We start from the raw sequence: 15,039 nt of genomic DNA, 5'->3' as shown, positions 1-15,039 counted from the left end.
GGGCAAATAAAGCGCATCAAGCAGCAAATTAGGCTCTACCGTGGCATCAAGCTTTGAGTCTGCGCTATTTAAACGTATTAGATTTGGGGACCCTGGGAATCGTTAGAAGGATACACACAAATAATTTTAACAGGTACAACTTCAAACTACTAACCGGGCTTTCTGGTTACAATATTCTTTAAATTCACTCTGATTACACAAAATCTGTTACAATCTGTTGAATTTATCGAGTGGGATTTCTTTGTACATTGACGATTTCTTGAACGAATACGAGATTAGTAGCCCGCCACGGCAGCAGCCACGGCGCTTAATATGTAATGGTGGTGGCCCAGTGACGCAATACTACCCCAGTCTATGTTAACCTGCCCATACAAAATACTGGCCACCAGTATTATATCACTCATGACAACCAGACCCACGATATTAGCTGGATACGCTGCGTGATTTTTATACGAACTGAAGATCTATTCTAGACACGTTTTGTACAATGCTACGAATTGAGTTATCAATCGCCTTCTCTTTCTAATTTTCCGTTACTTCTTTCCTCCCCCGCCTGCAACATTGAAGACCGAGAATAAAGCGAAGCAGCCGTAGAAAAGACCGACGGGATACGCAACTAGTAATCGCTGATCCGACATGCGTAATACGGCAACGAAAATACCAGATGCCGCGTACGTGCACCATATTACTGAAAGGATGGAAAGAATATATCCGATGGAGCCGCTAGAAAATTGCAGAATTCAGTACTGTTGTGATAACATTACGGGAACCTTTCGAGAGAAACTCACTCAAGGACTATGCAAACACTAAGGGCGCCAACGCCAACCATAGGAAGGAGGCAGTATCCAAGGACGCTTGCAACACGGTAAGCGTCGATACCGGATTCGGACATGAGATTGAGAAGGGTATAAAGAGAGCCTGCACCAAAGACCGCAACACCGTAGATATAACCGAATTGAGGTCGCCCGGACTAGTTCCAAGACGGATCAATTTAAGCAGAGAGTAAATGCTCTAAAGGAACATACCATGAGAAGACATGTGGCGAGGCACAACAGAATAATCAAAGGACCCGCAAGGTCTGCGTCATCCATAATATGTTCGTCTACTCGACTAAGGGGATTAATAACCGCAAGAGATTTGGTACGGATATGAGACATGTTCACGCCAAGCTCTATGTAACCATGTGAACACTATATTCAGCCCATCAGCAGCTGTCATACCTTCAAGCAATGGTGGCTCTCCTTCAAATCCACCAGTTCCAAACGCGCTGAGCCATCCTCCTGCAGGCTGTATGCTTCCGCCAAAATTGGGTGCCCCGCTGCCAGGACCAACTCCGGCAACGACATTTCCCTCAAGACTTGGTCTCGCACCAGGATAAAAAGCAGCAGAGGGATCTACTCCAGGAGATCCAGAGTAGAATTGAAGGTCCGGTTGTTGGGCATAGTATCCGCCCGCGTATTGTGTTTGCTGGTCGAAGAGTGCCATGGAGAGTATCTTGGGACGTGTCGCATCACGTGGAGATGACTAATATCGCGCTTAATTCAGGGAGCAACCATCTTCATTGCAAATGAAATTCTAAAAGCTCCTCCACCATGCCTCAGGTACGTCCCACACCAAGCGCGAGAGCCAGAAGCTTACAGTGCTTTAGAACGAGTATATCGAGGAACACATTAAAAGGCATGGTCGAAGGCTCGACTATGAAGAGAAGAAGTGGGTATTTGGGTTTTGTTGTGAAACGCTCTCATAACATTTCTCATCTAGGCGTAAGCGTCTGGCTCGCGAGGTACACAAATCCTCTGCGAAAGCGCAGAAATTGTTTGGTATAAAAGCCAAGATTATGCATGCTCGTCGTCACGCACAAAAGGTTCAGCTCAAAAAGACGCTCAAAGCCCACGACGAACGCAATGTCAAGCAAACAGACAATGCATCGGGCCCAGAAGGCGCCTTGCCCACCTATCTGCTCGATCGCGAAGATCAAAAAGATGCCAAAGCCCTTTCTTCTGCACTCAAGCAGAAACGAAAGGACAAGGCCGCCAAGTATGCTGTACCGTTGCCCAAAGTTCGTGGTATTGCCGAGGACGAAATGTTCAAAGTCATGCGCACGGGAAAGAGCAAGAGCAAAGCCTGGAAGCGAATGGTTACAAAGGCCACCTTTGTTGGCGAAGGATTCACCCGAAAGCCGGTCAAGATGGAGAGGTTTGTACGACCGATGGATTGAGGTACAAAAAAGCCAATGTTACACATCGTAAGTTTGCGTTGGGCAATAATAAGATGAACTCATATTGATATGGCAAAATATATTTTAGCTGACCTAAAGGCTACTTTCCAACTTGCCATCCTCGGAGTAAAGAAGAACCCTCAGTCACCAATGTACACTCAACTTGGTGTAATGACCAAGGGTACCATCATCGAGGTCAATGTTTCGGAATTAGGAATGGTCACAACTGGCGGCAAAGTTGGTGAGTAACATAGACCCATCAGCATAATCATGTCCCACTAATTTTGTTTATAGTGTTCGGAAAGTATGCACAGGTCACAAACAATCCCGTGAGTTTCAAATTTACCACCAGTCTCTCCTCTAGTACTTATAGATTTCTCAGGAAAACGATGGTTGCATAAATGCTGTCCTCCTCGTATAATTACTCAACCACACTCTATCTTATCATCTGCTCTCGACATCGTTGTATATCATATTTTCAGGATCAATTGATGCAAACTTAAAAATTACAGGGATACTCAGAGGTGCAAATCGGAGGTCGATCCGGGAGTGCTCTAGGTTCGAATCGGAAGTCCACCGGGGAACAGCTCCTTGAAGAGTTCGGGATAATGTCGTTCTCCGACGTCGGGATGACTCTGAATTAATGAGTCAGTATGTGAGCCATGCGCTACCGAATACTAGATAAACTGGCGCGCATTCGCATAGAACGAGTCATGCGTTGGGAATGCGGAGCTTAACGGCACCGAACGCTTGGAATTACACCCACCTTAATCCTTCCGATGAGTTGAACATGTCCTGAAGGCTGACCTCGCGCATACTCAGAGAAGTTTACAGCTTTTAAACGAAATTTCTGGGTTTTAGTCGATTGATATATGTGGCATGAATAGATGCTTACATTCAGTGGCCCCATCTCCCTTGCGATTTTTCAATAAATCCAATGTTTCTTGAGGGACTAAATTTGACCATTCAATGATCATCCCAACGATAACTCGTTTCCTAAGTGTAAGCACTTACAATCAAGTTGGTTCTCCGAAACACGTACATCCTGGGAAATACTCTGAAAGAACGGAATGCTGTACCTCGCTCCGGAAGGGCTAGTACTCAAGCCGTCAGTTGTCCAATTGTACAAGCTTCCGCCCCTTTTGGACAGGTCGCCGTTTGTTGTTTGAGATTCTCGTGGCACCAAAACCCGGTGGCTGGTTGCTGGTACTATGCCTCGTGTAGCTGATTCTAAAGCCTTTCCCGTATTGACAACTAGCGTTCGAGGGCGAGGTGGGGCTGGGATCCATTCTCCTCGTGCGTTCTGGGCCTGGAGACCAGGGTGAGGTGAAGCTTGAAGCAGCTAGAATCGGGCATACAGGTTAAGTGGTTCACAGCAATGCTTTCTATTAACCTACAAGCGTCAAGAAGCCGCCGTCAAAATGGGGGCCAACACCTTGATCACTCGATCCTTCAGGCATAGCTGGATATTTGACAACCTGTATGGAAAGGCGAGTGCATATAGCTTGTCATGCTTGCTCAATAAAAATCGGAGCGAACCTTGGCTCTGTGCAACATAATATCTCGCGGCGCATCGTAGAATCGGTCGAACGCATCCGAGGGAAGGCCGAGAGCCTCGGCGAGAAGAGACATAAACTCGAAACTTAAATCTGCACATTGTTTGTAATAGGCGGAATAAGCGTCACGAAATCCTGGGAGGTCCGTATCTGATGGCCACTGCCATAAATGTGAGTTGAAAGGTTGCGCTAGGCTGGTTGGGTAAAACTTACTTGCGCAGGACCCCATAGGCGCTCATAGTCTGGCCCTTCTGGGTTGCGGTAGCCTTTCCACGGCGTAGCAAAATCGAACTACAACGAAGCCCATTGGTATTCCTTTCCTCATCTATTCGTAAGACTACTTACTTGCTCTCTGAGATCTGTGCTTCCTTTAGTAATCTCCGCCCCAAGCTTATTGTATCCAAAGAACGACTCATTGTTGACCATAGCAAGTGACTCCTTGGTTTCTTGCGGTAGATCAAATAGCTTGGGTGCATAGTCGATAACTGATTGGACAAGGCGCTATATATGTGGAATAAATCCATCATTTTAGTAGCTCTTCCAGTATCCATGTATATACGCTGAACATACATCATCAATAGGTGGATTCAAGAGGTAAAGGAATCCAACTTCTGTCATTGCGCTTCGAAGTTGGGAGATAAACTTGGCCCTCGATTCGGCCCCAGCTGAGAGAAGAGACCAATCAAGTACTGGAATTTCCTCGAAACTCGACATAGTGTATGCGGTTAGAGCAAGTTGGAGCAAGCCGGATGTGGAGCGTAAAGGAGCTGCCTATAAGTCCGAGTCTAGACGATTGCGCAATGGTGAGTGCATATTGCACATGAGGCGTATTAGGAACGAATGTGTAATACTCGAAGGTGGATCAATGAAATTCCCAGACCCAGAGTAATCATGTGAACCGTAGATGGCGTACGGCCCTATTGGTCTGGTATATTTTGTACGACCATATCTACCGGTACCAACGCTGTACTATGCAGCGCTACTGCGCAAATCGTGTGAAAACCTCACTATCAATGCTAATGATCGCTTTAGTTTTCATATTTGACTCGACATTATATACCTTCATGGAATACTGCTCCCACTATTTCACTTAAATTCTATGGTTGCTCCTTTTAATATATTACAACTCCTCATACAATATTTGAGAGCATAGCCTTGAACGAAAAGGAGGGAATTCTTTCATAACATAACTTCCCTAGATATCTGCTTACTCCCACAAGTGATGGGGTCATGTGATTGGTCAATGTATTCCATAAGGAACTATCGGAGACGCTTGGATTGCCATTTGTATATTGGCGCTTATCAACTTCTTCCTTGAACGGGTGTCTTAGTAATGAAGCAAGAGGATTGGAGCATTATAACTCCTAAGACACTCACTTTGTGACTATTGTGCGCAGTGTGTGTGGGTAGTGTGCGTTCGCCAGATTCTGGAACTAATGCGCGTATGATATCGGGTTTCCATAGGGCTTTTCAGAAGTTGGGTTGATATGGGGCTACAGTCAGGACTCTTGACCTGAAATTCAAGAATCTGCAGGTCAAGAATCCTAACTGTACTACTTGATCAGTAATGTCCCATAGCTTCTTTAATGATCCCAAAGATTGTGCTAGACTCTAACTGTAAGCAGTCCAACGATTACGACGAGGGAATCGTCAAGAAACACTCTGAAGTATCTGTAGTCTGTGGGAGCTACGGGAGCCATGGGAGACTCCCTCCTTACTCACCGAACAAGCACATATACCCAACAAGGAGCTGTACTCCTATAGTACCACCACAATCTGATGGGAGCTTTTCAGGGACTTTAGAACATTTCCTGATGGTGGACCAGGATATCAGTACCGACAGAGTCCCGCATTACTAAGATATAATGAGGGTGCTTTTATAGGGAGAAATATGCCCTAAAACCCACTTCAACAATAATTTGCTACCAAAAATCGAAGGTCATCTTGAATGAAAATATACGGTGGCGCAAGCCATCGGGAATCAGCCACCTTTAACCAATTGGCAATACCCCATGCTGATTTCTGAGTCGATTGATAAGCCAAAAAGTAAGCGATGATCAAGCAAGCGGTCGGCTCTTTCTCCACGTCTACTATTTAAACCCAGTGGCTGATTTCTCACCTACGACAAACCACCCTCTCTACTACACCATGGCTTCAAATTCAGAAATTCCGATGTTGCCTGGTACTGAGCAGGCACTTTACACCTGCCTATCATGCTCCATTGCATTCTTCTCGGCAGAGGACCAGAGAGTTCACTACAAGAGTGACCATCATAGGTACAACATGAAGGTACGATACACATTCGATCCTTGCAAAAAAATACCAACAACGTTCATAGCGCCGGGTTGCGAACCTCCCGCCCGTCAGTGCTCAGGCATTTGACCAGAAAGTTTTGGAGAGACGAGCCGAAACAGCAGTCATGGCATCACCCAAGGGTACCAGCTGCCAAGTTTGCAAGTGAGTGATACATGTCTTACACTCTGCTTCAAATACTCACCTCCGCCTATTCAGCAAATCATTCGCAACCGAGAACTCGTACCGTTCGCATATTGCATCACGCAAGCACAAAGACAACGAACTCAAGGCAGCTGCAAAAGCCCGCGCTCCTCCCGCGGACGAGACTATGAAGGACGCTCAAGAGACACCAAAGCCGGAGGAAAGGCCCAAAGAAACAACCATTTCCTTGACTGTCCCTGAAGACGCCACGGAAGAGGAGATTGAGGCCACCATTGATGCCAAAATTGCGGCGGCTCGCTCGAAACTTTCGCCCGCATCATGTTTGTTCTGTCCACATATCTCAGACTCGATCGATACCAACCTAGAGCACATGTCCTCCGTCCATTCGTTCTTCATCCCCGATGCCGAGTACCTGATTGATCTACAAGGCCTCATTGCGTACCTAGGCGAGAAGATCGCGGTCGGAAACTTATGCATCGCTTGTCCTTCTCGAGAGTTCCGTTCCATTGATGCAGTCCGAAAACACATGACTGATAAGGGACATTGCAAGATCGGCTATGAACAAGAGTCACAGAGGCTCGAAGTTTCAGATTTCTACGACTTTTCAGCCAGTTATCCGGATGCTGTGGCTAGAAAGAAAAGGAGGGCGGCGCGGGCTGCGAAGCGTGCGCAAAGACAAGCGGCGGAACAGGCTGAGGGATGGGAGGATATGGATGAGGACGAGGACGAGGGCGGAGATAATATGGAGGTTGATGAGGTCATTGACGAATCTGGCACCGAGTCCGACTCTGACTCCGATACTTCAACGTTGGATGATAATACCTTGTCTTTTGGCGACACTCCCTACGAACTTGTCTTGCCCTCAGGAGCTCGAATAGGTCATCGGAGCTTGCGAAGATATTACAACCAGGCCCCATCACGCGCCGTCCTTGCTCCTCGACCCGGCACTGCGGACGATGACAACTCGGGTGCAGCACTGGTCCGCCGACTTATTGCAGATAAAAACTCGGCTCTCGTACCTACCAAGGGCGGTTTTGGCGCCTATGGCTCTGGGACCGAAGTTGTCAAGGCTCGCAACCGAGGTGAGGCACGAGAGGCGGGCCGGCACATTCGCGAGTTCCGCGAACAAAACCGCCGTGAGCAGTTCAAGACCAAGGTTGGTTTCGTGCACAATAACCAGAAACACTTCCGGGATCCCCTCCTGCAATAGTGGGAGGAAACTTTATACTATATTTGTGGTTGGCATAGACGAGCGGCACGCAATACCCAATTGATCTTGCACATAGTTAAACTAATGTAATGTATAACTGAAAAAGCGAGTCAAAAATTTATGCGCGAACCTGCACGAGCGGACTAGCCCTGAGCCTGCGACGTAAAGGAGTGGGCCGGAAACAAAGGAGTGTGGGAATATAAGGCCAAGAAAACAGATACAGGTCCAAAAAGGGGTTATAATAGACAAACAGACAACATATAGTGAAATGAACAAAAACGAGAATGTTCACAAAAACTGCCAGATATAAATTTAAGAGAGGTATGAAGCAGGAACAACGCCCTCTTGTCCATTCGCTTCATTTCGGACAAACCACCAGCTACGAAAACAACGGTCAGCATATACGAGCCCCACCCGGTCAGCTGTACGTACGCAGGATCCCTATCATCGAGGACAACAACTTGTGTGCCTTCTTCAAGCGCCAGTTCACCATCGCCAGAAGGAACAAACGAGTCTGTATAAAACTATGATTAATACCACGGGTTATCCAGGATCCAATGCACTTACAGCGTGCAAGAGCGAATCGACCTTCCCCATCGGGGTCGTTGTACACTTGTCCAGCACCCATACCATCTTCATCTTCACCCATGTGGGTACCATCCGTAGGATCTGGAGTCACAGCCTTCTCGCCGCCAGGGAAGATTCCACCCGCTACGCTGCCAACGATGGTGTTTCTGGTTGCAGCATTGATGTGTTCAAGAAGGGAGGATGGACGATGGAGCAAACTCTCGTCGTCTGCTTCTTGATAGACGTACTCTTCTTGAGGTTGATCATCGCGACGGGAGAATATAGCCCATAGAACACCGATCAAGAGCAGAAGGAATACAATGCCGGCCGCAATAGCGATCGAAATAAGGATAACCACTCCACGAGGAAGGAATTCTGTATGTTGATGAGCAAATTGACAGCAATCAAACCCAACGAAATTACTCACTCCTGAGTTCAAAGCTGAAGTTGGAAACCGAGTAGAACAACCCGTTCACAAAACCAGTGGAACCACTTGTCGAAGTCGTTGATATATAGGGATAGACAGTCGCACCATCGAAGAGGGCTGTGGATGCGCTTCCGAACGAGTTGGACGCCAGGGAGCCTGACATGAACAAAACCCGGTTGTTCTGGAGCACGCCATTGCCGTTGTGTGGGTCGGAAAGTGGCACCATTGCGAGTTGGGTAACCTCGGTCGAGCTAGCAAAGTCAGTGCCTGGAAGTTTGTCAGTATCATGTCCAACAGTTAGAGAAACGGTTTGCTCACTTAGGGCATTCCATTGCTGTCCATCCCAATGAGTCAAGAACGGCGCGGACCCATCGCTTGCGCTGTCAAGGAATGAGAGAATAGCTTATTCTAAACACCATGTCTACTCACCGGCCTGCAGCAAAAATGCTACTCGAGTTCAAGTTGTCAACCCCAATAGCCGTCACTGGACCAGGAACCCGTTCGTGCCACCAACAGCAATCCAAGTAGAATTGTCAAAGCTGTACATCGCAACGTTTGCAGGGGTACCATCCGCTAGAGTCAAAGCGCCGGCTACGACAAGAAGTTCTGCATTGCTCTGCGCAACCAGCCAAATATCAGAATCACGAAGGGTCAAGGCGATGTAATTGCTTACCCCCGCATATGCGACACTGCTCACGTCTCCCCTGATACCAGATCCGAGCGTGCTCCATTGCTTGTTCTGAATACTCCACTGGCAGACGGCCTCGCAAGTTAATTTCCCCGCGCTAGCAAAAGATCCAGCAACAATGACCGTATCGTCGTTTGAAGGTCGGCCAGTGATCGATCGAACGACAACTGTGGATCCTGACGCAGTCGTAAGGCCTACATTCTCATTGCTCTCCCATGCACCACTGGCCAACCCGTAAGTCGCCAATCCGCTACCTTCGTTTCCTTGAAGCGTAAATTGTCCACCAACAAATAATTCATCGCCCTTTACATATAACGCCCTTACGACTCCTTCGACTTGAGTGCCTTGTACGCCAGTCAATTTATTGGTATCTGTGTCATAGAACGCGAGGTTCTTGGCCTGGCCGTTCGCAAAGGTAAAGTTACCACCGAGGATTGTAAGCTGAGAAATGGACTGATTCGAATAGAATGTGCCTGCGAGGACGGCGGGTGCAGGTGCCGAAGGCGGGGCAGGGAGAGTATTGCTTGTTTGTTGACGAATAAAGAGATCTGACATGGTCATATGGGAGAACCAATTACGGCGGACTTTGGCATTGTTGGCGGTGGAGGCAGTGGGAGTAGTTGAAGCCGCTGTGGTGTGGTCGAGCAGTGCGCCGAGGGGCTTGACTGTAGGTCCGTTCTCGAGTACAGCCCATCCATCTGCTCCGTATTTCCTGATTGCACTGAAAGAACCCCCGAGTACTGTACCATCATCCCCAACGGCACTAGAGTTGCTCACAAAAGTAGTAGAGCCCGACACATATCCGCCGCTCGATACCCAGACCCATTCGCGATGTCCCAGCGTGATAATCCAAATTCTCCACCGACCAACAAGTGTCCATTGGAAATCTCAAGTGAAGAAACGGGGAACGCAAGGCCGTTACCAAGAGAAGCCCAAGTGTTGGAATCGAGTTATACTGAGCGACGTAGCGCAGGTTAGATGCACCGCCGTCCGCGTGTCTGTAAATGCTCCTCCAACAAAAAGAATGTTCCCGTACACGGCAAGCGCGGACACAGCGCCATTCAACCCATTGGCCGCTAGCCGCTCACGGCACCCAATCCACTTCCATCAACGCTGACGATATTCGAACCCACTGACGCTGTTGTGAAATTACCCCCTGCGAATAGCCTGGAAGCCGAATAAGGTGCAATCGCATGAATGCTGGCAGTCGCGTTCGGAATCGTAAAGGCCAGCGCATCGAAAGGTGTGATGGTAGTGTTGGGTAATATCCCAGTCGCGTTTGTTGCACTGGCACTGAGCGGCCACTCAAAGAACCCAAACCCATTTCGACCAGATCCAGGGGCTGTACTATTTCCGGTCCCATTTCCACTAGTTCCAACGCTAGTCAACACAAACTGTACTCGATCTGCTACGAGGTGATATTGTCCTCCCTGGCCAGAACCCTCGGGGTTGTCAGCGAGTTGAAGTGTAACAGTCGAGCGATAATCGGGAGTGCTGGGAATTACCGGGCCACGGTAAACAAGGGCTTGGGTGTCATCTGAAACGCGCTGTGAAATGGTCGTTGAGGCAGGAGCAATTGCACCGCCGGGAGAAACTGTGACTTTGACTGAGGTACGAGCGTCACAATCCTGGAGACGCGTACAGCCTGGAATCATTAGGTACACTTCATACTCTCCCGAGCCGGATACGTATGAATTCCAAGTAATGGATGGGGAGTTGGCGGAAGATGTGCCAACAGGTACAGTTGCGACAAGTATGTTTTGTGTTGTACCGGGAATGCTGGTAGCTGTTTCCGTAGTTACCCATGTTCCAGCAGTTAATGTATCTGATGCATCGGGCGCATAACACGAAGCAGAATTTAGGACTGGAGCGCGTTGGCGAATGCACCATTAGACAATAGCTGAAGGATGTGTAGCCCAGGACCAGATCCGGACCACTGAGTGAGTCGAAGCTGGAAACCAGTGATTTGCTGGGATGTAGTAAAGAGGAAGTCTTGATAAAGAGCGGCGGACGAAGGAGCGAGTGGGCACGAATCCGTACAGGTTCTTGTTTGGTTTGTAGCTGGGTCATTATATGTGAGCTCTAGGACATTGTTGTCTGGGATGGTGGTTAATCTGTCCGGTCGGGGATTAGTGAGCGAGCAAAAGTGGGGCAAAAGAGCTGCATACGTAAACGCGGTAGTCGACCGGCCGTTGATAGCCGTATTTCCAAGTCGAATACCTCCAGCGTTGATGAACTTGAACGGCCGGGCAGTAATAGAAGCGGTAGAGCTGTCAGCACCAAGCCAGGTGTTCCCCGGACCGTCGTTGCCAGCCGGGCAAAGAATGTCGAGGATGTTATTGAAATTCGAGTCCGAAGATGCAGGCTGGGCGGTTATTTCTGAACCATTCAATGGGATGGGCACCAGGGACGCAGAAAAGGGCGTAGCGCCAGGGCTGTATGGCACGGCGGGATTATTGGTAGCGTTGAGAGTAGAATTGGAGCCGAATGTGGTAGCAAAAGAGCCTCCGAAATAGAGAGACTTGCCATCTGTGCTTGGAGCAATATCCAGCACCTGGCCTCTGAAGCCGTCGAATGGAGCAGGAGACCAAGTGTTGTCGCTGGGGTTGAAAACTGCAACTGCTCCGCCAAATCCGGAAGACTCAGAAGCTGATGTTGGACGTCTGAAATTCCCGCCAACCCATACTAGGCCGCTACTCGAGTCGCAGTGCAACGCATTCACTTCGCCGTCCACTCCGGCACCATCTGAGCCAAGTGGTGAAAACTTTCCAGAAGACGGGGTGTAAGCAATAACATTCCTCGCCGATATACCAGCGACTGAATCAAACACCCCACCAACGTAGAGTGTATCTTTCAGCGAACATGATGAGAGCAATTGACCTCCCCCGTTCGTCCCACCCAGAATAGTAAGAGCTCCATCAGAATTACGGGATACGAGGGTGGCCGCGGACGAGTCAAGAGTGGGAGCGGAGGCATTGTACAAATCAAGCCCTGCAAACGCGCCCGCAATACCGACGGTGCCCATACGAGAAAAATCTATTTGAGGAACATTTTGAGCGCCGACAATGGCCGCCCCAAAAATTACGGAGAGGAGGGGGTATGAAGACATCGCTCGCGGCGACGCCATTAGGGAAGGGAGGAACGAGGATTACAGGGGGTAACGGGAGAGAAAGAAACCAAGACTTCCATCAACCAGTCCCATGACAAATCATAGCCAAATAAACTCAATCAATTTGATCGGTTTTAGCCATTACAAAAAACCCTCCCAGTAACTTGACCCACAAAGCCGGAATTAAATTATTGTGCTATCTGACATCCTTAGCGAGTCTGCTCAGTTATTGTCCTCTTCGGAGTGACATATACAAAAATTGGAACGATACAGAGAAGATTAGCATGGCCCCTGCACAAGGATGACACGCTAGTTCAGAGTGGACGGTCTACGGACCGCAATATTTATTTTACTGGTGGTATTCGCCCTGCTCTATCTCAGCCAGTCTCGTGTACTGACGGCACTTTCACTTGAGGCATACATGCGTACCCCTCGTGTACTGAATCATTTTGATGCCCACGCGTATCAACGGGTGTAATGTCGATGCCAAGACCCGACATTTATAGTGTATGTTTCCAGAGAACAAAAGATACCCAGGACTTCTTCGCCATTATCACCGGTTATGCAAATTATGCATCGCCGAAGCGATCTTATTATCGATACCTAAACATGCATATTACCAGCGAGTAAAGACAGTGGATTCGATCACGTAGGTACATGGTTGCTTATCATTCGATTAATCTTACAATCCAAGCAGGTGAAGCTACACAGCTCATAAAATGCGCGCATATATAGTCTTTAAATCCTAGTACCCACTGCTCCAATTTTCGGAATCTCTTGGACACTGGAATTTTGGTCGCCAGGCTCCCTATAAACATGATTGGCTCAGATAAATCTACTTTAGGTTTGACAAATGTCTTACCCCTTCTCTTCAGTAAGTACCGATTCGGTGCTGGCTTGACTAGGCATCTTGGAAGGAGGGCTTACCAGCCCAGTTGTCAACCCCGATACGACGATCGCATGACTATGGTCGCATCGCGTCGGCTGGCCCTCTGGATCCAAGTGCGTACCACAAGTGCAAGTAACACCTATGTTTATAAAAAAGACAATCAGCTCAATATCAACTTAGTTCATTCGAGTGGCAACTCACATGGTCCTGCAATCCTTTTCGCTAGCATTGCAGTCACAGACATCCATGCCGTCCAAGCCGACAAGAACATGGTTGCCGTCCCTATGAAGACGTTAACCAATAATGAACTTATTGGTCGTGGCTGATAGCTGGGACATAAGTAGTTCGTGACCATTGTCGAGTTTCCTGGGAGCCCAGTCAGGTTACCGAGTGCTGTTGTGATATTGGCTGGGACCCCAGCGCGAAGCATTTGTGCGAACGTGAAGTATGGCTCCTCGACACGATCATAACGAAAGGAGTTTCTTCCAACCCAATCTCGCGGCGCGATTCCTTTAGGTGGGAGGTTTGGGCTGAATGTGCTGTTAACTGCTGAAGAGTTGGTGAAAATATTTTCTGAGCTAGGGTTACCAAGATCTAGCTCGACAGCATGCTGAACGGCGCGCATAAGGTTCGAAATAGTGTCCCGGTATATTTCAGCCTCGCCCATTTTATTCTCTCCGTTTGCAGAGGTATTGCCACCAATGCCCACCATGTCTGTGGAGATAAAGTTTAACTCGTTAGATACGCTTGCACGTGCACTGAGCGAGAGCCATTGAGTAATGGCACCATCCAAGATAGACAGCGAGTCTGTGGATATCACGTCTAGGACATCGAATACAACTCGACGATAATCACGAGAGTCCTCGTCGACGAAATCGATAAGGTGAACGTCATAACCGTAGAACTGTCCAATTACGTCCTTGCTGTGTTCTGTCGCAAAAACAACGCGGGTCTCCAAAAATGCTCGAACAGGGTAATCTGGACACGATATACCAACCTAGCAAACAGGGCCATGGTTTAGTGACAAGTTGTATCAAAATTCAAAATGAAGGCCCTCCACTCACGGTAAGAGATTGAGTTGACTCGATGAAGCTAAGATCGAACCTAATGTCGTATACAAAACAGGCGCCAAAGGAGCCACCACGATACTCAATTCTTCCTTCGTCCTCGGACTTGAGTTTCGTCCTGTTCGTGCGCCATGAACTCAGTACTTTATACTCGAATAATGACGGGGAAAGTCGGAAAGTGTCCCCCTTTCCTAAATCCTTTGGCTGACATGGAGGAGGCTTACGCCGGAAGAGTGGTGACAGAGGAGTGGTTTCCCACCACAGAGGAACCGTGTCGTTTTGCTGAAAATCTCCTCGGAGGGAGGGAACCAACTCCTGTCCAACAGTGGCGACTAACATTCCATTTAGGCTTCAGTTGAAAAATTGATGAGTTAATTTAACTTACTGTTTACGATAACCAGTACGGGTAGCACTAGTGTAACAAGCACCAAAGTAATGGTGGTAAAGAGCTTGCTTCGAGGGTATGGATGCGTTAAATTGTATTGAAGCAACTGCATTATGAGGTTCCACTCAAGTAAATGGAGTTGGTTTTTTATGGAACGAAGTATAAGGAAAGGAAGTTGTCTGTGAAGAAAGGAGCGTGGTTTGGACCAGTGTGCAACGTCACACAAAAGTTACTAGACGATAGTGGCTTGATCAGCTGAAGCTCTCAGTATGTTGGGCAAGGTCGAATCTTGGTCATTTATATTGGCTCGGTAAAGTAGTTCGTCTAGTTATCCCCGACTATGGGGCCACGGATATTTTCGCAGCAGTCCCGAACATGGAATGAACTGCGTCTATTCCAAGGCACACAGTGATTGAGATGAACAAGGAGCTTAGAAACGTAGTGTGGTCGTTTGGCTTTACCCTAT

The 15,039-nt window shown here is 48.1% G+C and overlaps 7 protein-coding genes across 7 annotated transcripts; 3 read left to right on the top strand and 4 right to left on the bottom strand.

The window, feature by feature from the left end:
• Positions 1 to 533: 533 nt before the first annotated feature.
• RhiXN_06623 (protein YIPF1) lies at positions 534 to 1,485 on the bottom strand (the record flags this gene model as incomplete). Its single annotated transcript, XM_043326439.1, has 4 exons — positions 534 to 723; positions 789 to 970; positions 1,026 to 1,171; positions 1,221 to 1,485. 4 exons carry the CDS (start codon positions 1,483 to 1,485, stop codon positions 534 to 536), a joined length of 783 nt encoding a protein of 260 aa, XP_043181871.1.
• A 107-nt stretch (positions 1,486 to 1,592) lies between these two features.
• Positions 1,593 to 2,218, top strand: RhiXN_06622 (ribosomal protein S8e; the record flags this gene model as incomplete). Its single annotated transcript, XM_043326438.1, has 3 exons — positions 1,593 to 1,601; positions 1,649 to 1,710; positions 1,762 to 2,218. 3 exons carry the CDS (start codon positions 1,593 to 1,595, stop codon positions 2,216 to 2,218), a joined length of 528 nt encoding a protein of 175 aa, XP_043181870.1.
• Positions 2,219 to 2,287: 69 nt separating this feature from the next.
• RhiXN_06621 (ribosomal protein S8e) lies at positions 2,288 to 2,639 on the top strand (the record flags this gene model as incomplete). The annotated part of the gene is made up of 3 exons (XM_043326437.1): positions 2,288 to 2,459; positions 2,513 to 2,547; positions 2,601 to 2,639. The coding sequence occupies 3 exons, from the start codon at positions 2,288 to 2,290 to the stop codon at positions 2,637 to 2,639; spliced, it is 246 nt and encodes an 81-aa protein (XP_043181869.1).
• A 133-nt stretch (positions 2,640 to 2,772) lies between these two features.
• Positions 2,773 to 4,488, bottom strand: RhiXN_06620 (uncharacterized protein; the record flags this gene model as incomplete). The annotated part of the gene is made up of 9 exons (XM_043326436.1): positions 2,773 to 2,853; positions 2,985 to 3,052; positions 3,114 to 3,170; positions 3,233 to 3,560; positions 3,616 to 3,696; positions 3,758 to 3,934; positions 3,988 to 4,065; positions 4,120 to 4,275; positions 4,345 to 4,488. 9 exons carry the CDS (start codon positions 4,486 to 4,488, stop codon positions 2,773 to 2,775), a joined length of 1,170 nt encoding a protein of 389 aa, XP_043181868.1.
• Positions 4,489 to 5,786: 1,298 nt separating this feature from the next.
• Positions 5,787 to 7,441, top strand: RhiXN_06619 (C2H2 zinc finger; the record flags this gene model as incomplete). Its single annotated transcript, XM_043326435.1, has 4 exons — positions 5,787 to 5,820; positions 5,879 to 6,063; positions 6,113 to 6,231; positions 6,286 to 7,441. 4 exons carry the CDS (start codon positions 5,787 to 5,789, stop codon positions 7,439 to 7,441), a joined length of 1,494 nt encoding a protein of 497 aa, XP_043181867.1.
• Positions 7,442 to 7,753: 312 nt separating this feature from the next.
• On the bottom strand, positions 7,754 to 12,232 carry RhiXN_06618 (polarized growth protein rax2; the record flags this gene model as incomplete). The annotated part of the gene is made up of 10 exons (XM_043326434.1): positions 7,754 to 7,820; positions 7,874 to 7,955; positions 8,009 to 8,383; positions 8,436 to 8,702; positions 8,754 to 8,815; positions 8,865 to 8,882; positions 8,933 to 9,051; positions 9,109 to 9,886; positions 10,261 to 10,948; positions 11,011 to 12,232. 10 exons carry the CDS (start codon positions 12,230 to 12,232, stop codon positions 7,754 to 7,756), a joined length of 3,678 nt encoding a protein of 1,225 aa, XP_043181866.1.
• Positions 12,233 to 12,970: 738 nt separating this feature from the next.
• On the bottom strand, positions 12,971 to 14,685 carry RhiXN_06617 (uncharacterized protein; the record flags this gene model as incomplete). The annotated part of the gene is made up of 5 exons (XM_043326433.1): positions 12,971 to 13,040; positions 13,095 to 13,260; positions 13,323 to 14,118; positions 14,186 to 14,520; positions 14,574 to 14,685. The coding sequence occupies 5 exons, from the start codon at positions 14,683 to 14,685 to the stop codon at positions 12,971 to 12,973; spliced, it is 1,479 nt and encodes a 492-aa protein (XP_043181865.1).
• Positions 14,686 to 15,039: the final 354 nt, after the last annotated feature.

Source organism: Rhizoctonia solani, chromosome 7, assembly GCF_016906535.1.
Source record: "Rhizoctonia solani chromosome 7, complete sequence".
Taxonomy (NCBI): domain Eukaryota; kingdom Fungi; phylum Basidiomycota; class Agaricomycetes; order Cantharellales; family Ceratobasidiaceae; genus Rhizoctonia; species Rhizoctonia solani.
Note: the sequence above shows the minus strand (reverse complement) of the source record. Positions and strands in the feature narration are given on the sequence as shown.